The sequence below is a fragment of the Anomalospiza imberbis genome, chromosome 2 (genome assembly GCF_031753505.1).
Source record: "Anomalospiza imberbis isolate Cuckoo-Finch-1a 21T00152 chromosome 2, ASM3175350v1, whole genome shotgun sequence".
In the NCBI taxonomy this organism is placed as follows: domain Eukaryota; kingdom Metazoa; phylum Chordata; class Aves; order Passeriformes; family Viduidae; genus Anomalospiza; species Anomalospiza imberbis.
Window position 1 is genome coordinate 51,120,233 of NC_089682.1, and position 27,231 is coordinate 51,147,463.

At 42.9% G+C, this 27,231-nt stretch overlaps 1 protein-coding gene across 4 annotated transcripts; it reads right to left on the reverse strand.

Moving 5' to 3' along the window:
- Positions 1–1,694: 1,694 nt before the first annotated feature.
- On the reverse strand, positions 1,695–26,647 carry TMEM45A (transmembrane protein 45A). 4 transcript variants are annotated; one of them, XM_068180982.1, is made up of 7 exons: positions 26,301–26,634; positions 8,597–8,806; positions 6,474–6,686; positions 5,831–6,015; positions 3,575–3,720; positions 2,283–2,381; positions 1,695–1,746 (listed from the first exon to the last, which is right to left on the reverse strand). In XM_068180982.1, exons 2-6 carry the CDS (start codon positions 8,784–8,786, stop codon positions 2,288–2,290), a joined length of 828 nt encoding a protein of 275 aa, XP_068037083.1. In that variant the 5' UTR covers positions 8,787–8,806; positions 26,301–26,634; the 3' UTR covers positions 1,695–1,746; positions 2,283–2,287. The 4 variants fall into 4 exon arrangements, 3 of the variants coding, with proteins under 3 accessions (XP_068037083.1, XP_068037082.1, XP_068037081.1); XM_068180981.1 differs by lacking the exon at positions 1,695–1,746 and adding an exon at positions 22,018–22,127 and having other exon boundaries at positions 2,213–2,381; positions 26,301–26,630; XR_010996204.1 differs by lacking the exon at positions 1,695–1,746 and adding an exon at positions 4,560–4,621 and having other exon boundaries at positions 26,301–26,647.
- Between the last annotated feature and the right edge of the window lie 584 nt (positions 26,648–27,231).

Here is a 27,231-nt window from a genome sequence, read left to right on the forward strand (position 1 = left end):
ATTGTCTTCTCTGCCCAGAACTACAGAAGCTTTGTAGCTCAACCATTTTAATAGGAAAAAGGATCTGCCCTTTAAAAGAAATCCCCACAATTCAGAGACAACAGTGATGTGGGGCAATGAAGGTAAGGTCGCAACAGGGATACATTTGGCAAATGTATCCATCCGTGTTGCAATTCACAGGCAAGCTCCTCAGAAAAGCCGTGATCTTCCTTCTCCAGAAAATCTGATTTTAATGGAACCACAATAATCAAACTCAAGTATTAGATTTGCAGAGTGGAGTAAATAGAATTATTTCAGAGTTTGCAGTAAGACCACTGTAAAGCTGAGACACAGAGCTACAAATATACCATACCAATACCTATCTTACAAGAATGTCCCAAGACAGGCTTTACTAAAGTTTGCCAAAATCTCCAAGAGCCTTCAGAGAAAGACATTGAAAAAGGGCCAACAACAGCTAAGAAAAGCAGTGATCTTTGGCTAGCAATGTGCAATTTCCTCCTTGACATTTGTAAATGTAGAAATGTATGCAAGCCAGCTACTCTTGCTTTCCAAAGAAGATTCATCTGGATAATGTGACACCTGGTTACAGGTGTTACTTCACAATACTTGGCAAACATCTAAAATAATTTTTTTAATTGCCATCTGAAGTCTTCTAAGAGGACATACAAAAGCTCAGGCAGTTTATTGTGCTTTTCACCGTGCTTAGGTTATCTCTTTAGTTTAGAGATACAGCACCCTAATATTTGCATGGTATTAAATGTATTTATCAAGAAAAGCAGTGAAGAAATTTGCATTATTCCTGCCTGTGAGAAGCAAAGTAGTTTCTGATGATCTCCTTCAGAATAAACAACACCACTGATTTTGGAAAGGCACTGAGAGAGTAAAATACAGCATTAACAACATGTGCAGCTAAGAAAGATGCTTCTTGAAAAAGGGGAGATAAAAGGTAGATTTTAAAAGTGAAATAAATATTTATGTTGCATTGAAGGTAAAGTAGTTTTAGAAAAAGCCTGTAAGGATTTTTTGAGTCTTGGGATCCCTTTGAGGTACAAACTATTAAGTAGCTTTTTTAAGCAATCAGTTTGCTGCCATTGGCCATGAACTCTATGCTTTTCACTAGATCAGTTTGCATGGAGAAAATAAATGTGGTGTTATTAATTAAAAGTGGTGCTATTTTTTTAATTCCCTCACTGGTGTTGGTAGCTGGGTATGGAGCTACTAAGAAGGCAACATCTGCCCTCCCACAGCTCACTGTGCAGCACTGTGCATGCTGCCTGGTGACTGAAGGGGTGATACAGGGAAAGGGATGCAAAAGCATCTCATCTTGCCCACAGAGCAGAATTACCCACTCCTGACTCAGGTGGTGGGTCACATGTCTGCTCTGAATCCTGCAGAAAACCACCAAATTACACCTAAAGGAAAGGAAACAGCTTTGGGAAAGAAACTGGTTTTGCAGTTAGGTGCTGATTGACTGGACACCCCTCAGCCTTTCTGGAAAAGAAATTGTTTCAGGCATCAAGGAAAGGCAGAGTCACTTCCACTGCCTTGAAAAGTCCAAGGATAGCAAAGAGACAAGACTGTCTAGGCGCAAGCACAAACAGCCACACTGGGTTTTGATCACCATACACACCTTTGGTTCTCCTGCCAGGCTTGGTGGTGTCTCTATGGGGGTGAACACACTACACACCTTTACTACTGCCTTTACTTCAGTGAACCACTTAGTGGGTTCACAGTGAGAAGTTCTTTCTGTTTAACATAAAGCCACAAGCAGAGACACAAAGCTGTTACACAAGAGAGCTGCAAGACTGTGGTTTCTTTATCTTGTTCTACTGTTATCCAGGTCTGCACAGTTTTATCCACAGGTACTTGCAGAACAACCAACACACATATTTAGACACTCTGATTATGGAAACTTCATGTCCAGCAGTGGCTGAAAGGCATTTTGCTTAGCTTTTAATAAGGCAAACATACAGACTTCATTTTGCCACCTCATCCACGACAAGTCTGTCTAATACTAGTCCGATTTTCTGTGAAGCATGTGATTAACGAGGTACTAGTGCAACAACCACGAACCAATATCAAGCTTACCCTTCACAAACAAAAAAAACCCCAAAAAACAAAAACCAAAAACAAACAGCAACAACAACAACAACAACAACAACAAAAAACGGTGTAGATGTAGACATCATAGAGGATTGATATTTGCAAAGCAAGTCAAAAAATGTAGAAATGAGGTATCAATTAGCCTAATGGTTGGAGTGGGCAAACTGGTCAAGCCATACACATTCTAAATTTCTTCTTCTGACTCATGATCTCGTTCAGATGTTTTCAGTAAACCCATTTCCATGGGCTGGGACTGCTTAACCTTCGAACGGACTGCCCTGGAAAGAACAACAAAAAAGTTGTCAATGGTAACTCAAAGGCTCATCTGACCATTTTTTTTACATGGTAAAATCCTGTTTAACTCTTGTGTTAACATATCAGCGAGTTAGGATGACTCATTCTGTGATTAGGAAGTGCTGCCTTTACTGATACATCCTGACCGTACAGATTGTAAGTACTTGTTCCGATGGATATATCCCAGAGCACTTCAAACAAGCCTCAGTGAACCCTCCAGAAGGTTCAGTGTTGTGCAGGCACTGTGTTCACTTGGGAAGGGACCATAAAGCTGTGAGAAAAAGAGAGTCTGGCCAAACTACTCTCAGAGGGGAACTCTGCTCCTCTGTGGCCTCATCTGATGCTGCAGCAGCCACTGGTCCCAGCATCAGAAGGGACGTGACACTGCTGCCACTTTCTCAAGAGCTGCCCCTCTTTATAGAGCAAACCAGTTACCCAGCCTTGAGTGCTGGTGCCTTTCAGACTGAGATGCAAAAAGAACTAGCACCTCGGTGCAAATCCAGACTGGATTTAACATGATTAAATAGAGCTATAAGGATGGTAGGGATAAAGCAAAGGGTGAGAAGCATGTTTAGGACACGGCAGGAAAAGGCTTGGTAAGGTCCTGTGGACAGAAGGTGATCACATTCTGTGATCTGATGGCAGAGGCATTTTTACAGCCAAATTAACACTGAAGATGAAATTTTGTCAGAATTAGCACTGGGCAGTAAGGAAAAGGGCTAACTTTAGACATTAGGGAGTAAAAATGACTAGTGAAAAAGAAATCAGGCTTGATCACAGGAAATTTCTGTGTAATAATCTTCACAGTAAAGTCATGAAGCGTGCTCTCTAAGCCCCTTTAAATTAGAAATGAGCAGTGGGCAATAAGATTCTACAGGTAAAAAATCTACTTCTGACTTTATATGCACTTAAAAATGTGGAAGACTATTAGCACTCATTTTATGTGAGAAGTATTATGCTGTGCTATCAGAGCTGCATTTATGGATGTGTTTTTTCCTTTTTCTGCTGAAGTAATGTCATGTGTTTTTCATTGATTACTAATAACTATTTTTTATTTTACCTTGCAAGACAATTACTTACTTCATAGAAACTTTTGTCAGTGAAATTTTTCTAAAATAAACCTCCCACTAGAATACACAGACAAGTCACCAAAGTTTTAGTGCTTCAAGTAACTTACCAGCTGACAATTGTGTAATTCACTGCAAGTATAAGAAAAGCAAAAGCATAATGCCAGCAATAGCACATGGTCAGGAACATCATGTTAGTGTGATCTGTCTGATTCCACTCTGAGCTTCCATTTGGAGGATAAAGCACAAAGCCAATCTGTAGTAAAATAAAAGAGATTTAGTACATGTCATTTGATGAGCATCCTGTGCTATATCCTGTTTTATGCTACCCATCACAGGGCAGACATTTAATTTTCTTATGGTGTTGCTTATTTCTGTGTTTACTATTAAAAACAATTTTGCAGTCAGTCTCAGGTGTGATGGATCATTTTAAAGAGCTCTGTGCAGAAATGCCTTTGAAGATAAAGTGCCAATCCCAGAGACCCACTGCTCTTGCCCAGAAAATTAAGGAGCCTGCCTAACAGCCCAGCCCTGCAACAATCACAATTATGCACTGTAAGGAAAGGGGCTGGTGCTCAGCCCTGTGTGCTCTGAACTGAAATCACCTCATGGATCAGAAAACCTGCCTGGCCATTGCACTGCCTCCCTTCTTCCCAGCAGTGTCTGGGAATGGATTACATGGCTGGGAAGATGAATAATCAATGAACAAATAAAGGGGAGCCACAATTCTGTTTCTCCTGAGCCATCCAAGGGAAGGGTCAGAAACGGCATAAAAATGGAGCTTCCCCATGCAAGACTGTAAGTTCATGTGAAATACATAACTGATTTGTTTATTCAGAGCTGGAAAGATCAAATTCATATTTGTGCATAAAATGGGAAAACAGTTAATTCTGTGGCTATGCAGGGTTTGCATGACAAACACTAACCCTCAGCTTAGTACTGCTTATTATTATTCAAAGTCATCACTCAGCAGTTTAGCTGAGAATTTAGAAACTGGGAAGAAGAGAGGAAGAAGGAGGGGAGTAAATTTTGCATTTCCATGCAGAGAATTCAATGAATGAGAGTGTTGATGATGAAGAAACAAAGTCCCTTTACCTTTTACAAATTTCCTGTGCTGGAGCCAGTGTGTGGTTTTCAGTCACACAGATGGTTGAAGTCTGATGCGGGTGTGAAAAAAGCCACACTTAAATTTCTTCTATTTTTAGTACTTCAATTTTTACTTTGAAACAAAACCCACATTGTCTCTAGAGCTAAAGAAATAATCTGTTCTAAAATTAGACTAGGCAGAAAACAATGAATAAATGGTTGCATCTATTCCTCCTATATAAAGCTTCTTAAATCACCAGCTGGAAGTTTGCAAACAAGAAAATAAAACAAGAAAATAAACCAGCAAGTGCTGCAGCATCACATTCTTGAGTTCACTTATAGAAAAATACAGCCAGTTCTGAGGTCTGTCTTCATGCCAGAGCAAGCATTTAAATATTTGATTCGGTGCTGAGTGCCCAGTTCTCCTAAGAAACAGCAAACATTTTTATTCATCATGCCTGGCCAGCATAGAAAAAAGGGAAGCCAGTCTAGACATGCTGGAAAGAAAAATCATTGGAATGACCTCAATTCCCCACTATAAGATGAAACACACATCAGCACCAGTGCTCCTATTTCTGTTACAAACTCCCAGCAGCTCCTGAAATCTCTCTCTTGTTCTGACAGCAGAGAAAGAGCCACTGTCAAATATCTGTTACTGCATAGACTTACAAGTAAGTGAGGGCATGGAAGCTACCTTTTGAGGAGTCCTTTCAGGAGCCACACCCCTGAAATATCAAAGTTTTGGCTGTTCTTTTTTCTGCTCAGCTCCCACAGCACTAGAAAAGCAGGAGGCTTTACATCACCCTGTCTCCTAACGAGAATCTGTAACTTAAGTACCTTTTGAACCTGGCAATGTCAATGAGGCCTTTGCCTCACCTGTCCAGTACTACACTGGGTGTCTACTCTCTTTATAAAGAACATATATTTCCAAGTTCTAAAATCAATACCACTTGGCTGGGAAATTTGGAACAGGATGTTACAGGGATCAGAGAGCTCTGTAATATGGAGAACTCAAGCAAAACACTTTAGCTTCTTTATTGATTCAAATAAAAGGCACTTGAAGTAAAACAGTTGCTGCTTCTTCTCTAAAATGGCTATAAGAAATACTTTTATCTCTTAAAAGGAACTTTTTTTTCTGTATCTCTTTAAAGGAATTTATTTTCTGTAAGTCTTTTGAGGTCTGTGTTTAAAAGGCATATATATAACCTGTGAAAAATCTGCAAAGGGTTAATGAGTAATTTTGATGAGGAAGAAATTACAAAGGCAGAAAAGTGACCTACCTGCCAGAACCAGCTGCCTTGTAATATGCAGAGGCTTGTACGGAGCATCTCTAGCACAATACTGCCACGGAAAAAAACTTCCAAAAATATGCAGGCAGCAGCTCCAAAGATAGCAAATAGCAGTAACTGATGAACATGAACATCCAGCATGGCTCTCCCATGAAGATGGTAGCAGAAGAGAAAACCTGGAATAAATTGTGATCAATTTCAGATCATTTCTTCCCTTGCAATTTCCCTGCATCTGCTTTTAGAAAATGTTTCTGGCATTTCTCTTTATGTCAGTATCACCCTTACTCACATTGGCTTTAGCTAACCAGTTGTGTACCATGTCAGTACCTACATCAAACACATGCCTGAGCTACTGAGCACTTGCCCAAAACAGGCCTTTGCTGCTATTTTCATAACATTTGCTGTCTGAGCAGGTAGGAAACCTAAGATACACCTCTGCAATGTGGGATCATGACCTGGGCAGTGTAAGGATGGCCAAGACTGATCTTTTTGTGATGTCTTTGAAGTGTCTCAGGGAGTGAAATGCCCAGCTCCCAGAGGGTCATTCCATAAGGCTGATTTGCGATTCCGAGACCAACGATCAATATCCATCCACAGGATTCATGCACATCCCTGCAGGGAGAGGCAAACTGACCTTCAATGAAGACTGCTAAGGAAAGCATCATCCTGTCCATGGCCGCTGGCAGCGCATTGGTCCCGTGAGCCACGATGTCCACCAGCCCTGAAATGCCATAGAAGAGGTACATAGTGGCATGCTGCCAGTTCATCAAGTGATCCCAGTGCTTCTTCTCATAGTTGTACAGCTTCAGATGAGGTCCATCAGGAACAAACTGCTCAGCCACCATCCCTGTGCAGGAAACAAGAAGAAAAACCCTTTGTTCTGGTACTTAAGGTATAAGCTGATGACAAATCTTTACACAAACAATAGAGGCAGCAATACATCCCCAAGCAGCATAATGCCAGTAAGTTTGAGATTTTAGCATCATGTAATCTGGAGAGTGGAGAGCCAGGGGAAATCAGGCTTCAGCTCCACTCCTGGTGGAACTATTTGCATCTTGCAGTTTCCAGCAGTGAAAATGAAAACAGCCATTCTGTGTTGCTTTTTCTTCTTTTAAACAATTGCTATTGTAGTAGTCCTTTGACCACGTTTTTCAGCTGTCTTTTCCAATGGCTCAAACATGAGCATAACACACACTAAAGTACCCAAAAGAAAGATTTACCATTTCAGTGCCCTGCCACATGCAGGATGACAGAGTTCAGACTCATAATTCAAAGGGGATTTTTCCTCTAAAGCCATAAAAGGAAACCACTCCACCATGCAGTTATTAAAAGTCCCATGGGAATGTACATGGAGTTAGTATTTGAATCACTGCTCCACTCTCTCCCTTACCTTGGCCCCTCAGTGTCTTGCTAACTAGCTGAGGTACTCCAGCAAGGGAAAACTGCTTTTAAATTCTTTATATGATCAATGAAGTCTGGGGAAAGTTTAAAAGTTGTTCTGCTTTTAAATCATTAAAGCTGATTATATAGTTTATAAAGCATAGGCCAGCATCCTGCTGTATAAGTACATATGCTGTACTGCAAATGCAGTGTTGTTTCACCTTTATTTCCAGTTTTCCTAACATGGAAACAGCAGGTTTTACTCCTGTTGCCTTTACTGTCTGTCTTAGCCAAGTGGTTTTTCCATACTTTCAATTTGAATCGGAATTTCCATATGTTAAAATAATAGCTTGTGGTTTCAAAGTGAATATAAAAACAGTAGATTGATGTTTTAGCTGCCAAACTACCTCTAGCCAGAGACTGGGAGATTTGTAAGAAAGATGTCCACAGTCACACCTCAAAATGAATGCTATTATTTAGATTTTTATCATTTTTTAATGATAAAACTGTAGACACAACATCCCTTCGGTGCTGATGTATCTTAACAGAGAGAAAGGAAAAGCAAGAACAATACTTTGTCACAGCCTGCACCTTGATTAGAAATGAGTCAACTCTGGGCATCTAAAGAAGAGCAGACAAATAGAATCTAGAAGTGCAAAAATGCTTAAAATTTAGAAATTTTTCAACTTGAGCCGCAGGTGCTGAGCTCCTCAGATCCCTTGTTGTTTAGTTTAGTTATCCTCTAAAGCCAAATCACTACCACACAACCTGCCTGGATATAAAAAAGAACTTAAATGACTTCCAGTCAGCTACACAGTTCCCAAAACCATCCCAATGGGTTTGTACCAGGCCTGGACACAACAGAAAGACAAACAGTTCCCCCGCACCCCATCATAACAGTCCTGCAGCAATAAGATCTGGAGTTCAGTCTCTTTGTGTGAATATTTTCACTTTTGACTGAGATTAATAAAAATCCATCTGCATCATTTACATATTTTACCAATAAATCAGTGGAGGCTTCCAACATCTGAGATGGTTGAATTCAAAAGAGAAAAGCAACACCTTCACAGTCTGGTGCTCCCAGCATGCACATGAGAGCCCCTTGCCTAACAGTGAACAATGAACAGTACATGAACACTGAGACATGGTCAGGAGTGGTCAAGAGTGGTCAGGAGACCTCATGGAAGCTCCAGAAGAGCACTAGGGATGGAAACCATGTTATGGCCACAGCTGTGTAATTAACAGCAGCAGCCCCACCACTTCTCCGTGGTAAAAGGGCAAAAGAGGAGAACACAAGAAGATCCATTTTATCAGAGAACAAAATTTAAAGCAAAAAGTGTTAGAAGGTACAGCCTGCCCTTAGTCCACCTCACTTACCAATGAGGGCAAAGACAGCTTTGATGATGCCCTCAACAAACTCCAGGCGCTGGAATCCTGCCCTGGAACCAAGGTAGCAAGCGTTCTTGTTTTTTCGACAGGCGTACTTCAGTGGATACTTCACTGACCACCACAAGCCAAAAAGAAGGAAAAAGCTTCCAGGGAGGGCATGCCCTTTGAAATTGCCCATGGTTTTCTGCTAGGTAATACCTGAGGGAGAAACAAACAGAAACCGATTATGGGAATAGCGGGAGAATTCTGTGGGTTATAATTTTAAAGCATCTCCTTGCATAGATCAGGCGGGTGTCACTGAATTGAGTAGTCACAGTTAATTTAAAAATAAACTTGGGTACTTATCTTCCTAGCCAGTCTCCCCTGTTTCATAGCTTTGCAGAAGCAGCAGAGCAGCTGACTTGAAATGCAGAGCTGGCAGTCAGCAGGGTAGGAGAAGGAAAAGCCATAGCACACTATGTCTGGCTGTAGAAGTTGTGCCAGCAAAAGAGAGAACCTGAATGCTCACTATTTGGTGCTTTGCCCTTTAGAGAGAGTTTTATATTTTTTTCCTTTATGAAAGAAAACCAAGCCAATACCTGACTGAAGGAAAAATGAATTGCATACTCATCAAATGGATAAATATTCACCAGTAAATTGTATTTTTTTTCAATCCAGATGTCTTGTTATGACTTACAAACATGAAGTAATTCTCATTATTTTATGGGTGAATTATGCACCCACCACTAGATACATATTATCAAGTACCTCAAGTGCACTGTGTGAAAAGGTTATTACTTGGTCAGGATTATATAGTCATTTAAAAACAGTGCCATTCATAATCCTAGTAATTCTGGTCATCATCCCAACATTTGGGATAGTTGCCTTTGAGCCAGTGGCTTCTTCATTAAAATGACTGTTCTAACATTAAATTGCAATTTTTCTTTAAGATACTATAAACTGAGTTATTGTGCCTCATGCCCAAAAGGCATACTGAGTCTCTGCACAGGCAGCAATCAAGAATAACCACTTTAGAAGGACTGGCAATCTGTACTTTTTTGTTACTTATTATTGTTGCTGACTTAAAAGTTCGATTGCCACACTGCACTGGGACTATCTGGCTATGAATGGAACATGGTAGCTTTGGTATATTTTTCTTTTCCATAAGTATTTCCTATGGTCAGCCCTGCATAAGAAGTTTTAAACTGCAGCTTCTGGGCCATGGAGTACTTGCAGCTGGTTCATGTAAGGCTGTCTAGTCACGTAGTGTGAGCCCTCTCCTATTTCTGGAGGCTAAACTCCACTGAAAGCTTTACCTTTTTTTTTTTTTTTTTAAGAAGAGAAATTTCTCCACATGCGCAGGTCCTGGAGTTCTCCTAAGACTATCCCAGCTGCATGAAGAGAGGTGAGCTCTATAATCACAAAGGTGAAGAAAAGAAAATACGACTGTTCATGCACAGCATGAGTCTGGCTTGATTTAAACAGGATGCTGAAGAGGGTCCTGCAGCCCCTGCCTGTCCCCTCGTCTTCCAGAGCTGAAGTATCCCACTGTAAGGGCTGCTGAGTGGGAGAGGTGAGCTTTAAAAGCTTTCCCTGGATAATACCCTGCTCACCTAATTTCTAGGGGAAGTACAAGAGCAGAGAAATGTGATGCTGGTTGCCCAAGCAAGCCCATTTCTGCATGTGTCCCTGCAGGTGTTGCAGGGTCTGGCATCTGCATGTGGAAGCTGGGAAAGAGAGCATGTGGAGATGGGTGCATTGAGCTCAGGGAAGCAGCACCTGCCAGTCATGGGGCAGCCAAAGTGGGCAAGAGGGACATGTTTATAAACAAAACATAAAGGACTCCCACTTGGGGTTTCTGCTGTGTGGGGAAGGCCTCCTGCAGCTGAAGGTCCAAGGGCTGGGAGAGCCTTTCTCTGCCTCCTCTGCCTCCCCCATCACGCTTAAAGTTCTGCTGGGTTGATGCCTGTGTGTTTTATTTGCAGGTGGGGAAAGCACAGCTCACTCTGCAGCAGCCCACAGCACAGTGGGGCTCTCACTGGTGAGGTTTGGGGAGCTCAGCCCCATAGGTGAGACCCAGACCCTGCTACCTCAGCCAAGAGGTCCTTTCTTCATTTTGGGACACCTTTAGTTCAAAGAGTCTGACCTGACTGCACATCCCTGCCAGTACTCACTGCACCACTGTTTGCCTCAATAAAGGGCAGTACTAACAGCTTTAGACAGTCGTATAAACTTTGCTTTAAACTTTAAAATACTTCTATTGCTTTTCAAACCTTAATTTCTGAGCATTTTTAAACATGCTGGCCTGGAAGGCATTGCTGTCTTTTCAGATACATTGGTCTTTTGACTGAAAGGAAGAAGGGAGGAGAGGGGAGTGGCTTTTCCTCACGATGTCTGATCTCACTGAACACCTTTCATTGGAAAGACTTTATTCAATATTCATTACTACTCACCACAGGTACAAAGCAGTTCAAAAGGAACAATTTACCCTGTACTGCACATCAAAGCAAAACAATGGACTAGAAAGGTAAATGAAACCTCTGAATAACCCTCCCTTAGGAGAATACAATGGCAGTAGGAGTGAAATGAAGAATTGTGTTGACGTCATTTGTAGTGCACGGTATACAAAACTTCAGAAGTAATTCTTGATCTGTAAATTCACACCTGGGTTACCTAGATTTTTAAACACTGGAGGATTTTTCTGCACTAATCTGAGCAAATCATTAAGAAACTTTTTTTTGAACTATTTTTTGCCTTTCAAAACAAGCAAAAAGAAGAAAAGACTGATACAGCAGCTGATGTTTCAGATTCAATATAAACAAAATAGAACCAGAAAAATTACTTTTTTTGCTAAAAGAAATACAATCACATATTATTAGCTTTAGAGAGTGTAAACTTCAGATTGACTTCATCCAAAAATGTTAGGGATTATTTGTAGGATTTCTCTGGAAAGACACACATCAGTTCTGCTGGCCAGCTGTTGTGGCAGACCTTTGGAATGCTGCATCTCAACACAGCTGGTTTCAGAAAGGAGTTATACAACTTACCCTTTAAAATTTTTGTGAACTTAAAAACATTATGACAGAGCTTGCCTTAAACTGATTAAACTTCCCAATTCATGAGTTTTTTCTTTTCAGGCCTGAGAGTACCTTTTGGTGAGTCTAGAAGTCACCTGCCAACACCCACAGTTATGATGTGACTGAAAAGTTTTGTCTGCAAATAAACTGGGGAATATTGCACAATTTGGGGGCTTAGTATGAAACTGAGGATATGGTGAGCCTAAGCACAGACTCCTCAGTAAGAAAGTCACTGTGAGGCCAGGAGATGGATGTGGGAAGTCGAAGGCAGAGGTGTAATGGGAGGTGAAAGGAGAGGAGAACAATATGTCAGGCTACTGTCTTTCCATGCGGCACTTTGGCATTCCCCTGTGCAGCCTGGGACAAAACGTCTCCTGCCAGCTCTTCTGCACAGCTTGAGAGCTGGACAGTTTTGGTACAGCAGGTGCTATCTTTTGGATAAAGATGGCATCAGCATGTTATGACAATACTTGATAAATCTGAGAGCTTATTTTTACAGAGCCTTATCGGTCTATATCTGCAATGTCAGACTGATGTTGCAGGATGTGCAAATCCAAGACCCTCTTTTTTACTGTCAGTGATTTCAGGCCAGGGTTGTTGGCAGAGCCACAGCCATGTTCTCAGCAGCAAACATTCCTTGCTGCCCACAGCCCACCCTAGAATTCATCATTAGATTGGATATGAGGAGAAATTTCTTCACTGAAGGAACTGTCAAGACACTACCCAGGGAAGTGGTGGGATCATCATTCCTGGAGGCTTTTAAAAGGTATGGAGATGTGGCTCCTGGGACACTGTTTAGTGGAGGACTAGGCAGTGCCGTGTTAACGGTTGGACTCAATAATCTGAAAGGTCTTTTCCTGCCTAAACAATTCTGTGATTCCATGGTCTGCCAGAGGTGTTAGCATACTTGCCCCACAGATGGGGGCCATGAGGCCTGGCCACAAATCCACCCAGTCCCACCAGGTGCCACATACATTCCTTTAGCTGGCGACCTTCTTCACAACGTCAACTCTGTCCAAATTCTTCTCCTAACCCTGCCAGGCAAAGGCTGTGGTTCTGATGCCTACAAAAGGCACACAGACAGCTGGCATCACAGAATCACACAGAATCACAGAATCACTAGGTTGGAAGAGACCTTCATGATCATTGAGTCCAACCCCTGCCTGAGTGCCACATTCAACCTTTTTTTAAACACATCCAGGGATGGTGACTCCACCACCTCCCCGGGCAGACCTTTCCAGTACTTTATCACTCTTCCTGTAAAAAACTTTTTCCTAATATCCAACCTAAACTTCTCTTGGTGCAGCTTAAGACTGTGTCCTCTGGTTCTGTCAGTTTTGCCTGGAGAAAGAGACCAACCCCCACCTGACTGCAACCACCTTTCAGGAAGTTGCAGAGAGTGATAAGGTCACCCCTGACTGTCCTTTTCTCCAGGATAAACAACACCAGCTCCCTCAGTCATTCCTCACAGGGCTTGTGTTCCAAGCCCCTCACCAGCCTTGTTGCCTCCTCTGGACGCGCTCAAGCATCTCAACGTCCTTCCCAAACTGAGGGGCCAGAACTGGACACAGCACTCAAGGTGCGGCCTCACCAGTGCTGAGTACAGGGGAAGAATGACCTCCCTGCTCCTGCTGGCCACACTATTCCTGATCCAGGCCAGGATGCCGTTGACTTTCTTGTTGTCCCCATGGGTGACAGGGCTGGCTTTCCAGCATATGTACATCCTCGCCTATTGCAGATTGAATGGCCGCTGTCACCTGCTGTGTGCACCCCCAGGACTCCTGTAGGATCACTCACTCCTCATGTCTCCACCCTGAAGTTTCACCATTCAGGACCCTTCCACCACCCCCAACAAGCAGCCATGGAGCCACAGCAGACAGGACAACAGTAAATTTTGAGTTCTAGCAAATTCTGGAGTGAAGATGAGGAATGTCCCCCAGTGCCAACCAGCAGGGCTGCTGCTCTGAGGAGCATGCCCAGGAACTGGACAAAGCATACATTCCAGTTCAGATCCAGGCTTTTCACACAAAGTGCCCCTTGAAATGCTGCTCTCAGGAGAGTGTGGGGCACACCAGCACAGGAGGCAGCCCACACCTGCTGTCAGGGTTCCAGGACAGCTACAGGTTTCAACTACCTCAGTGAGACTCAGCCAAGGACCCCCATCCTGGCACCCCTGCTCAGGGGTCTATGGTCCCGGTGGAACTGAAGAAAAAGGTAATTAGGCATAATTATGGCAATAAACTCAATTGTTGAGGTAGTTTATAAATTTTAAGTACCAGTCAATGTTTCTGCAGCTGATTGGAATGAAGAACAAGAATAATTTACAGCTACCTGTGAATGTGAGATGCTTTTTTTTTTTTGTGTGAGAATTCCAAGCATACTTTTTCTCTTGCAATAACCACAGAAAGCACAGCATGATTAAGGTTTTCCCAGTATATAGAAAGCTGCATGGTATTACAAAAGTGTTTTACATCCACACTTTGCCAAACCAATATAGGCTGTTCATGGTTGCCAAAAAATTCCCCATGTAGCCATAAGGCTTTGTGTGCCTGGGTTGTTCATCGCTCGGTTCAGGCTGCGTCTTACTCCTTGGGGTCAGAAGGGAACATGGGATTCCACTGAAAAAGGAGTCTTCCAAGTGAGCACTCAAGAAAAGGTGTGTGTTTTTGTGGCTATTAAGAGCTGCCTTTTTAGACTGAAAATTTTCTCACTCCATCAGAAGCATGAAAGGCAGGCAAGAAATAGGCTCAGATGGTTGATTTAAATATCTTCCAATATTTTGGGGAGAGATGTTTCGTAACATTTATCAGTTTGATTTCTGATCTCCATTTTCATGGGGCAAGACTTGCAAGTGCTGTGGAGAAACCCCACATGCCACCTGGTTACTCAGAAGGCTTCTCAATTGCTTCTGGAAGAGCTAGGTTAGTTTCCCTTTTATCCCCTTTCCCTTTAAAGGACACTCAGAGGTTTAGGCAGCGCAACCTACATGGGACAGGGACATGAGCAGTAGCTGAGCCAGAGCCTGCCCTGCAGCAGGCAGCTTCCCTTCTCTGCACTTTCTCCTGCCACAGCAGTATGCCCTGCAATTTCCTGTGTTTGTCAAGCCCTCGGGGATACTAGAGAGGACTGTCGACCAGAAATGTGGATTTCTTTTCCAGAAATGACACAAGTTATAAAGCCACAAACTCACTCTGCTGCAATGCTTCCATTTCTGCTACACAACCATATGAAAACAAAGGTTAAGCCCAAAGATTAAACATCACCATTTTTTTCTTCCATATGCTAGATTAGAAAATAGTGATGTGGAGTTTATAATATTTGATGGGAAATTTTTATTTATCCATAACAGCTGCAGGAATGGATTGTGATATCGGTGAGAATGATGTACCCAGATAAGAGGAGGAAATAACAATTGGAGGCATTTTCTAATCAGTGCACAAGCTATGATCATACAGCTTTTACAAAAAAATGAAAACCAGCAAAGCGGAAATGCATGTAAGACAAAGAAAATCACAGACAACTGATTCAGTACCAAAGTTTCCTACTTGCAGCTAAAGATCTATTCACGAGGCAGTTGCCTTTTGTCCTGCAGCCATTATGCTGTAAGCACCAGAGACAGCCAGGCTGATTGAAAAACTGTCTGCTCCAAGTACATTGTTCTCTGAACGAAGTCTTAGTTTCATGTAATGACTGAAAGCATTTCAGCGATTACAGCTCCATGTTCCCAGATGAATCACTGCTCTGGTGTTAGGGAAATACTCAGCTGGCACCTATAGGTGCTTTAGAATTAGATTGGGACTAAGTACTGTGGGTATGAATGAAAGCAGGACAAAGAATATTGGAAATGCTGAAAAGTGACAGGATAGTCTTGGTGGTTTTGGCTTAGGGGTGTGGGAGATAAAGATTTTCAGGTAAAGAAAAGGAAAAAAAAGAAATGTAATAAACACGCATCTCAAAGTCTGTAGGAGAAGAATTCAAGCCTTGAGAGAATCTTCAAGCCTAGAAGACAGGGATGAAAACCAAAAATCCCAGAGGTAATGACCAGAAATATATCTGCTGGCCCTAGAAAGGAGGGACTCTGTGACACAATCTCCCACAGTGATGAGTTTGGGCCCACAACTTGTACTGCTCTATTCTTTTTCAGTGTCTTGCATCTGTCAGAGACTCTTCCTTCCCAGATACTTGTCAGCCCTCTGAGTGCTCCTCACTGTGTTTATCTCTCATGACCCTCCATTTTCTGGCTCTCCTTCCCTGTTCTCTGTGCATCTGCTGACTGTTTCTGCTCCCACAGATGAGAAGGCTATCTCCAGGGGTTATCCAGGGACAACAAGTACTACATAACAATCTTACCATTGGCTCTAGATATCTGAGCAGCTGCTCATCTGGGGATATGAAAATTTTGGTCTTCAGGGCTGCCAAATTGGAGCCTTTCTCAGAGCACCACAAGTTCAAAAAACTTACACACACAAAAAGTAAACCTGGTAAGTGCATGGGACACATGAGAGTAATTTTTTCCTAGGAAAGATTCACAGTTCCTGTATTGGTCATAAAGCCTGGTATTTCCTAGCACTGCCTGAAATAAAGGGTACAATAGCACGGGTATGTCAGTAAACTGTTGCAGGTATAGCACTGCTGGTCTCCGGTGGGACCAGGTTTGGGTCCAGCCACCACAGCCACTTCCGTGCCCACCGTGGGGTGCCTCCTGTGGGGTGACCCTCCATCTGTCCCCATGCAGGGTAGCAATTTCCTTCTCCACAGAGGGTCACAGCAGACTGCTGCCCTCCAGCTGAGGTGCTGCAGGGCTCCTCCCAGCACGGCAGTTTTTGATTGTGCTGGCAGAGTCAGAGTGCTGCCAGAGAGAGGGCGTAAGGAGGGACATGCTGTGACATCCTGCTGCTGTGCTGTGGGAGCTCTTCACTAACATCTGAGACCCTCTCGCCTGTCCATTCCACCCAGAGCTGGACTTAGCTGGAGCTCTTAGTGCTTCCTTATTTTAATCCAAGTTGTGCTGGCTAGTGAAAGTCCTATATTTGGTCACTCTCCTTTTGAAGTCAATTCCTTTTATCATAGAATCACAAAATCATGAAATCATGGAATGGTTACTGCTGGAAGGGGGTTCTGCAGGTCATATAGTCCAATCCCCCTGCTAAAACAAGTTTATCTAGAGCAGGTTGCCCAGGATTGCATCCAGACAGTTCTTGAATATCTCCAGTGAGGGAGAATCCACAACCTCTTTGGACAACCTGTTCCAGTGCTCAGCCACCTGCACAGGAAGGAAGTTTTTCATCATGTTCAGGTGGAACTTCCTGTGTTTCACTTTGTGGCCATTGTACCTTGTCCTGTCACAGGCCACCACTATAAAGATTCTGGCACCATCCTCTTGACAGCAGCCCTTAAGCCCTGTATGCATTGATGAGGTCCCCTCTCAGCTCCAGGCTAAACAGGCCCAGCTCCCTCTGCTCTTCCTCTGAAGAGAGATGCTCCAATCTTCTAATCTTCCTTGTAGCCCTCTGCTGGACCCTCTTCAGTAATTCCTTGTCTTCCTTGAACTCAGGAGCCCAGAACTGGACACAGCACCCCAAATGGGGCCTCACCAGGGCAGACTGGTGGGGGAGGATTACCTATGATCTTTAAAACAGTCTGAGTCACTTCAATCAACAACCTCTGCAGGACTTTAGCTATTCCTGGACTTCCATGGTCCAGCAGAGGTTACACTGCCACTAGGAAGATTGCTGCATGGCTTTGCCACAAAAAACAGTTCTGTAGGGTATAATCTCTGGCTCCTCTTTGTCTTTCCAGTCATGTTCACTTACATGTTCTCTGCTCCCTAGGAGAAAAAAGGCTTCCTAGGCTAGGAAGATGTCACGAGAGCAAAGTTTGATGTATCAACTGATGATTTAGAGATCAAAGCCCTGCTCTGGAGAGGAAATTAAATAAAATATGGATTGGTTTCTGTTGGCATCCTCTTTATAGACCTCCTCCTACAGCATCTTGACAGTACACTTGGGATTTCAGTGGAATGGTCTCATAAAACAGCAAACCCGTCAGGACTACTAGACTATGGAAAATATTTGTAATAAATACTAATGACCACTTGATCTGTGAAAGATCCTGCATTTGGCACTTAGAAAGCTCTTTACACTCTTAGAAGTTACTGTAATTGTTATTTATGTCTCCAAACACTTCTTGAAGGCAAGAAGACACAACCCAAAAAAAAGGGGCGAGTCTACTGAGAAAACTTAATGTTTGAGTGGTCTTCAATGAATATTTTCCACCAGCAAAGAAACCATATCTGAAAGAGAACCCTGTGCTTAGAGGAGGACAGGTCACAGAATCACAGAATCAATTAGCTTGGAAAGCACCTGGATCATCGAGTCCAGCCTTTGATCACCACCCTGTCAGCTTCACCACGGGGCACTGACTGGCACGGCCAGTTCCCTTCAGGGACAGTGACTCCACCACCTCCCTGCATGGTCCAATCCAATGTCTAATCACCCTTTCTGTAAATAAATAATTCCTGATGTCCAACTGAAACCTCTCCAGGCACAGCTTAAGACTATGCCCTTTCATCCTGTCCCTACTTGCTTGAGAGAAGAGGTAGACCCACACCTGGCTACAACCTCCTTTCAGGTAGCTGTAGAGGAGGTGTGAAGGCATGAAGGTGTGAAGTACAGGGCTTGATGACCTTAACATGAGCTATAATACTTTGGTTGCAAGGGTTTCTCCCTTACAATAACTACTGCTGACTGTGCAGAAAAGGCATTGGAATTTCTCTTCATTATGTACAGGACCAGATATTGGGATGACTGAAGTCTTTGAATGAGAATCTGAATTACAAAGAAGACCCTGTTTTAAGGAATCACCAAACACTAACAAAATCTGGGAAGGAGAATTGTCATCTGTGCTGTGTGCATTAGTAAGCTTTCACCTTAAGGACAGTCTCGAGTCGACAAAAATGGGAAGGGATCTCATATCAACAAATGTGAGGTCATTACTAAGTCCTTGATGGTTTTCGTAGGAAGGACTTGTTTTTCTTACTGAAAAACTACAAAGATACTCAGCTTCCTAACGTAATGCTCATAATAGTTCATACTTTAGCAACAGGAAGGTGACACTTGTAAGAGCTGAACTTGTCCTGTCCCCTGCAAGGGAGAAGGCTGGAAACATGGGACACGTGTCCAGAATATTGGCTTCTGCTCTGACACTGTGCTTCATTTTGCTGTCTTATCCCATAGAGAGCCAGCCACTTGTTCATGAATCTCTGCTTTCTGAAGTTATTCAATTAAGTGTTCATAACCTTCTGATAGAGTTATAGAATAGTTTGAGTTGGAAGGAACCTGTCCACCTGTCTGGGCAACCAATGCCAGTTCCTCATCATTCTCCTCAAAAAAAATTCTTTCTTTAATCTAAATAGATCCTCTTTTAGTTTAAAACCATTACCCCTTGTCCTATCAACATGCCCTACTAAAAAGACTGTCCCCATCTTCAGCCACCTCATTTGTCTTTGCAGTACAGTTAGGTAGTGTGAGCCCTCACTGCAAACAAAGTGATTAAAAATAAATGTTTAAATCTTATGGATTTGAAGACTATAACTAATTGTATGAGTGCTTGGGGCTTACAGCATTCTGGTGTGATAAGAAAAAAATATATAAAATTTTTTTTATCTGTAATTTCCACAAAGCCGTGCAACAGAGCAGGTGGGGTTTGCATCTAGAGCTTTGCCTTGACTAACCTGCCTTTGTACCTTGACATTTTCTCTGTGGTTTTGTCAGTCAATCTCAGGCTAGCTGATAATACTGCTTCTCCAAGGGGAGCCAAGTACACTGCCTCTACCAACTGTAGCCTGGGGGGAACACACTGTCAACAGCAGAAAGCTGTGTGGATCAAAACCAAAAAGAGGAAGACTAATGAATAAATGGGAGTGTTGGCAAGGCAGTCTGTCATTGATGCTAGCTGGGAGAAATGGCCGGCTGGCTTTGGGCAGCTAGAAGAGACAAAATGCTTGAGAGGTGTAGCTCCATTTTACAGGACCACTTCATACTTATTACATTGGAATCAGTTTGTGCTAATACAACATTAGCAGAAACTGAAGAGGCCTCCATGATACAGCAGCAGCAGCTTTAGTTCCTGCAACCCCTCCAACAACACAACAGAGGGAGCAGACCCAGCAAGATCCTCTTCCAAAACCACTGGCATTACAGATGCTACACAATTTGTCTTAGAAATGTCTCAAGTGCAAGGCGATTTGGAGCAAGAGTTTAGGAGTGTTGCTCGGATAGCATTAAAGTGTTATAGCAGGCCCTGATTTAGGCATAAATTGATAAAAGGGACTTAAGTCTCCTTTTTACCTTCTGAAGCCAAAAGCAGCATGGTCTGGCTCATGCTGCATGAACTGCCCCTGTAGAGAATCACTCTACTGAAAATGAAGGTATTTCAAAACCAATGTCAAATTATTTTTAATTCCTGGGTTTAGGAGCTTGTCTTGCATATAGCTTGGAAGAGACGGTCAAAATTACTACTACTGTCAACTGCAAGTGAGCATGAGTGTGTTTGGTCACATGTAAGGAAAAGGAGCCAGTTCACATGAGTTTCAACACTAAGAAGTCTTGGTTCGTGTACCTCTTCAGACTGGAAACAAGGAACCTATTTTTGTACTGCTGCACTGGCCATCTGCAGTACTGACTCAAATCATCTTTACAGGCAGATTTGTGTGCAAGTAGAGAGTAAACAGCAGTTTGCCTAAACACAGGCATAATTATTCCAGCCACTCCTCAAGGTTCATTTGAGTTTTCTTCTCCAGCAGTTATTTCTACCCACAGTCTCCACAACTGAAAGAAATCTGTTTGGTTTGCCCAGCTTCATTTGTAAAGAGAAAAATACAGAAAAAGCCACACAAGCAGCCCTGAAAAGCAGCAAAAGACATCTGAGCAAACTTCTGAGAGGTAACCTCAGAGTCAATGATGAATTTGCATCTAAAATGATATTGAAAACATTCATTTTACAAAGTACTTGCAATTACTTGGAGTACAGCTTGTGCCATAATTTAAAGAGTTCCACAGAAACAGCAATATAAGGTGATGCAAACAAAGGTATAGATAGTGGACAAATCACAAGTCCTAAGTATGCAAATGCATGGTAATAATCAAACACCTGGTTTAAAAAGTAAAAAGCAGAAATACTTTGGTCTTAAGTACTTCAGTTCCCAAACTCTTCAGAAAGCCCTTTATCAAAAAGATAATAATTTCTTTTATACCATGTCAAGTATTAAGTGTTATTAGGAGAGTAAAATATGATTTATTGACGGAAAAGTTGAAACAAAATGGAACATATCCAGGGATGGAAATTGTTTTTCTGAGAATTATTCTGTTTTGAAATAAAATAAAGAGGCTAAGATAATTTTAGGGTTTCTCTCATACAGTAGGAAGTAATGAAGTACATTTAAATTCTTTTAATTTTGCCCGGAAATTCAAGTTTGGATGTACACCTCCATTTGACAAATCCAATAGCGAGGAAGAGGAAAAAAATCACGTAGTAAACTTAGAACTAAGCCGAACGCTTAATCTCCCCTTTGTTGAACGATCCAGAACCTCGGTTGCTAACCCCCTTGCACACGGGGCAGAACGCTCCGGACGCCTGCAAGGGCCACGCTCGCATTTCAACACCGGCAACCTTGGCGAAAGCGACTGCTGATTTAAACGTCCCGTCCGCACTTTCCACCTCAGAAGTGCCCCCCGTGGAGCGAGCCGAGGCAAACATGGAGTAGTTGTCCTTCCACCCGGCAATATCCGACATCCCCCCGCCCTGCCCCGCCGCCGCCCGTCCTGCCTTCACCCCGGCCCTTCCCGCAGCCGGGGATCGGGGGCGCCGGGCTGCCCTTACCTGTGCCGCGCCCTCCCTCGCAGCCCCTTCTCCGCCTTCCTCCCCCTCCTCCGGGGGTCTCGCTGCCGGCCGGGCAGCGCCGGGGACAGGACCCTCCAGCTGCGGGCCCCGGGGGATGCGCCGGGGCCGCTCCAGATGTTTGCAGCGCGGCCGCCCAGATGTTCCCCTGGCGGCCCCGCGGGGGGCGGGCGTTCTCCTCCCCGCCTGGCCGGGAAGGACCCAGAGAAGAGCCAAAGGAAAGGGGCTCGGGGAAAGCGAGGCTTCCGCGGGATCCGACGCTGCCCGCCCCCTCTCCTGCCCCGCTTTCCAGGAAAAGCGGCCGGGAGCGGGCAGGGCTGGCGCGGGGCTGGCGGCCGGAGACAGCAGCTCCCAGTAGCCCGGCAGGCGAGGGAAAATAGAAAAAGTAGAGAGTCTTTCAGACATACAAAGCTTCTTTTGACCGCTGCATATAACAGAGGCCTTTTTTTTATTTACACACACACCGACAGCCATGGTTTTCTCCGCGAAAACGAGCACCCCGTGGCTGTCATTCCTGTAATTTAGCAGGAATTTATGGTACAGCCCTGAATCCAAAAGAAGAAAGTCTAAAAATAAAATTTAAAGAACGAAACCACGGCTTTATCTGCAGATGTCATCCTGTAGTAAACCATGTAAGTGACATTACAGAATCATTCACAGTGTAACGAAGGGCATCTCACACTGCACCACCTCTGTTACAACTGCCAGCAGAGAACACCAGTGAAAGCCTCAAATCTTTCATTGTGGAAAAATCCTCCTTTGAGGTATTTGCCAAGAAGTTGTCATAATCAGGTTTTGAAGCTCTGTTTAAAGTATGCCAGAAGACTACCTTGACCCTTTTCCACTCCTGTCAGCATCAAGATCTTGTTTTGCCAGATTCCCCTGTGGCTGTAGGAATAAAAAAGCCCAGGTGCAACTCTCCCTACCTGTAAGACACGACTTGGACTGAATTCTGAGACACCCCGCTTCAAGTCCCCTAATTTAAGATTTCTGCTTTTCATGATCCAGAAGCATTTTTGTGGAAATTTGTGGAAGAAATCAACTCCATGTAAGGATTAAAACTTTTTTCACGCTCACTTATCATCTCAGTCATCCACGCCTGCTCTTTAGCACAAAGTGACACTTTCACTCTCAGATAAATAGTACTCCAGCAAATACCCTTCAGCATTTGGCAAGCAGAAGCCTTTGCAGGTTGGATGATGTAATGAGTACAGAGAAAAGGGCAATAATATTTCCCAGAAGGACCTCGTCTCTGTAAACAGCGCTTCAGAAATCCAGCCTCTAAGAAAGCTGCTTCCTAGTCTGAGTGACTTTTCCTGTTTTGTTTTGTTTTTTTTTTCAGACAGCAGAATGCATTTTCCATCACAACATTAATCCCTTCCTAATGGATATCCTTCTCTTGCAGAAGAGTTTTCAGTCAGATTGAGCTAAATCAGTCAATAATACTGAGCATTGTAATTACCTCTTCTATTTACCACTGGTTGGATGCTTGTCTTGGCAGTGGAGCAACAAAAGCTTCTTGGGATTCCTCATTTCCATCCACACTTAAAATGACTTAAGAGTCATTCTAAGTGACAACCAATGTTGCCAATGTAAAAGACTCCAAGCAGCATCCCCAGGGCACTGCAGGGATCCTGCACTTTTGCAAGTCAATAACCACAGAGAAGTGCATGCACAAAATATTCTACAAAACTGTTGGAGGCTATGGAAATAACAAAACATCTTTTGTGATGTTTTTACCTAAGGTCAACAAAAAGCCGACAGTGCTGCCACATTCAGTCAAGTTCAGACCTTCCTTCATTTTGACCTTACTCTTTTTGCCTTATTCCAAAGTTAGTTAGGAAATTAATTCAACACTTCTCTCGCAAACTTAGGATCCGTGTTTGACACACAGACAGGCAATTGAGCTCTTCTCTTGTTGGAGGAATAGAGCATCCAAACAGAGCATTTGTCTGGTTGTTCTCTGCTGATATTGAGCATTGCACTGGAAGCAAGGAACTAAAATATTATTTCAAAGCAAAGCCTAAATGATGTGAGATGAATTTGCAAGTAGTGCTTGAACCACTTTCCACAGGAGTTAGCTTAATGAAACATCACATGGTCAAATGCCTGTGGCTCCAAGACCCACAGGTCTATTACATTGCATTTCATGTGGTGTCCAGTGCTTTTATTTCATCAGAGTTATCACAAATACCAGGAATTAACATCAACCATGAAGTCACACATCTATGCCTTGATGCAAATAATTCATGAGCACATTACAGACAAATCAGAGCTCTAGGTGTTTTAGGATTATTGTAACATCTGCATTTTGGCCCAGAGACAAGACAGTACCTAGGGGGAGGTGAGATGGTTTCAGCCTGGGCACTTGAGGGAATGCTACTTTACAAATCCAGACTTGTTTCTGGGTGAAAACTGAAGTGAAATGTTGATCTACTTCCCTGAACACTTGGTGCCCTAGGTTTGTGTTTGCTGTTTGTAGGTATCTTTGTAGCATCACACCTTATTTATAGCTGAGGGACTGAAGGCCCTCCCACCATATAAGTTAAAAGCAGGTTCAGGACCATCTGATGAAGGTGAATAGCCATGAGTGTCTGGGACCTGGCGAGAGGGGTCCTGAGTGGACTGGCTGATGTTGTTGCCAAGCCACTTTCCTTCATAATTGAAAAGTCACAGTGGTCAGGCAAAGTCCCCAGTGACTGGAAAAAAAGGGAAACATTGCTCCCATTTTCAAAAGGGGAGAAAGGAAGATATGAGGAATTCTTTACTCAGAATTCTTTACTGTGAGGGTGCTGAGGCACTGGCACAGGTTGCCCAGAGAAGCTGTGGATGCCCCATCCCTGGTAGTGTTCAAAGCCAGGCTGGATGGGGCCCTGGTCTAGTGGAAGGTGTCCCTGCCCATGGCAGGGGAGTTGGAACTTGATGGTTTGTAAGGTTCCTTCCAAACCAAACCATTCTGTGATTTTATGAAATGTACCATAGAAGTGTGGCTGATAAAATTATAGCTCTCTGGATAGAGTGCCCAGAAAGCTAAACAAATAATTCTGGCTTTGCAAAGTTCATGCAACAGTTGAATAAAGATAAATACATGCACTTGCTATGACTTCAGAAAAAACACAAACATTGACATTCTGGTTTTAATACAACTTGTAACACCAAAATAAATAAAAAGTGAATTTGAATACAAAGACCCATATAACAAAAGTCCATTGTTTGGAGTGCTATTAGGGATATTTGCTCTTGCATAGATTTTGAAGGTAAAAGTTTAAATCTGTAAAGTTTAAAAATGCTTCCAGGCCTGATCCTATCATCTGGGGGGGTAAGAAAAGTAGTTACATCATACATTAAATTTTTAATTTTTTTAATATTAATAGTTATTCGCTATATTTATGTTGTCTGCTTTTTGGTTTTTTATGAGTAGCTTATAAGACCTTTGTAAGAAACTTTCAAAAGGAATATTTTTTCCAAGTTTGTATCCTCTCCATGCAATTTCTCAAGCTGATTTCTAGCATATAAAAATGCACCCCACCTTATGAAAGTCTTTCATCTAGAACAACATGCAAAAAAAATCATGGTGATAAAAAAAGTCAGCAGAGCTCAGCTTAACACTATCTGCATGAACAGAGGAACTGCAGGAGCATTTCCTGAAACAATCTATAATTCACACGTGATTGGCTATGGTTCAAGTTGATCAGAGTCCTTTGAACTAGTCTAGCAATTTGACATGGAGAATCTAGTCTAATAAAGCCAAAAATGCCAGGAATAGTAACAGTAAGAACTTTCTCCCCAGACATTCCTATCCCTTTATTGTGATGATGAAGGATGGAGAAATCTGGGAAAAGCAGAAAGTAGTTTTCAGGTTCCAAATGTTTTTCTTCTCAGAGTTTCAGTTCTTGAAGCAAATGTCTCAACCCTGAGAGCTGTGCAGGTGAGCTTGTCTGCAGTACTGTGCTGCATTTGTGTACATGTTAAACCATTACACAAATGCATAAAAAAAGATTGAGCCCTGTCCCCACAGTGCCAAGCAAGAATCTTTGCTTTTCCTTGTCTCATTTGGTATCAGCTAAATGAGAGAAAATATGATTTTAAAGCTGCAAATATCAACACAAAGCTCTGAAAATCATCTCTGAGAATGTGGAATGGCATTTCTCTTTACTATGCTCCAACTCATGATGCAAGTTTCATGTTAGAAAATGAGAGATTATTCATGCGGATGAAAATGACCTGGCATTTTTTGATGAAGGACAGTCAGCAACAGAATAGTCAAACAAGTTTACAAGATGTAACTTCTAAATAGCATCAGGCAGTGGAGAGCTCATCTGCTGTGCTCACTAAGGGTCAAATATCAAGCTGAGTCCTAGCTTATCTGGGACATGGAAACCAAAGGCTGAGGGCTGTGGGAAAATGGAATAATCAACTAGCAAAGGAAAGAAATGGCAGCTGAAAGAACTAGAAACTCTCCCTGCTTCTATCAAGTTCCTTAGTCACATCTAGGTGAGATATCTGCATGTCTGGCTTATGTTTTCTTGTTTTCTTGTTTTTAGACACCTGGTAGGAGACATTTAGGTTATAGACTGATAGAAGCACCCAGCACTCAGAACAGCAAATGAAGTCTGCTACATCAATTAGTTAAATCATAAAGTATTCTGAACAAATGCCAGAGCAAATGGAGTATTCAAAAAACCTTCATCAAATCATAATAAAAAGTTCCCAGTTCCCTGGAAATAGCAGCTTCTCACCTTTAGGGACACTGTGGTGATAAATAGTCAGAGGTTGCAGGGAAGCCACCCCAGAAAACCTCATGAAGAAGCTGTCAGCTCTGAATTCAGCGCAGCATCTGGGTTAGGTGGTGATAAATGGGGGTCCTAGTCACACACTTGGTCCAGGAAATGCAGAGACCAGCTTCATTCCCAGACGCTGTCCTGCATTTACGCTAAATGAGGCACTAGTCCTGTGGGAAAAATAGTATGCAGACAAACAATTAAATCATGTCACATAATACACATTGTGTGGGGGAAGGGAAAAGGGGGCCAAACTATCCCTCCAAAGACAGCCTTGGGTCTGGATTTGTGCAGCATTTGAGAGTTTAACTTTGTAAACCTAATGGTTCTTTTCATATTTGTTAAAAGTTGCAGTTTTATCTTCCTCACTGTTTTGTTAATTTTTGTACTCTCAGTCTCTCTGGCTTACTTGCTGATGTTCTGCATGTACCTCGGGTGAGTCAGGATAGTTAGCTGGGGAAAGCCATCGGGGTGAACAACCCTCTGGGCAGAGACACAAGGCAGAAAGAACAGGATGGGGAAACCAGCCAGTTAAGCAATGATATGAAAAACACCAGCTGTAGCCCAGCCTAGGGAGAAAGAGGGAAAAATGCTTTTTCAGCAGAAGAGGAAAAGTGAGAGCAGAAGCACAGCTGTGGAAGGTGAGTGTGGAGTGATGAGGAGGTTGGAAATCCAGTGTCACTGCATAGGCATTGCCTCCTGTGACCCTTCTCCCTTGACTCTTCTGCTACACAGCAGGAAAATGTCCTCCTGCTTGCCACGTGTGGTTGTACCAGTCTTCATCCTACAGGACACCAGGACTATAAAATCTCTCATGCACAAAAGCTCCTCCAACACACACATTTATCACTTACAGGGAAAAGAAAGAGCCATAATAAGGAGGGAATCT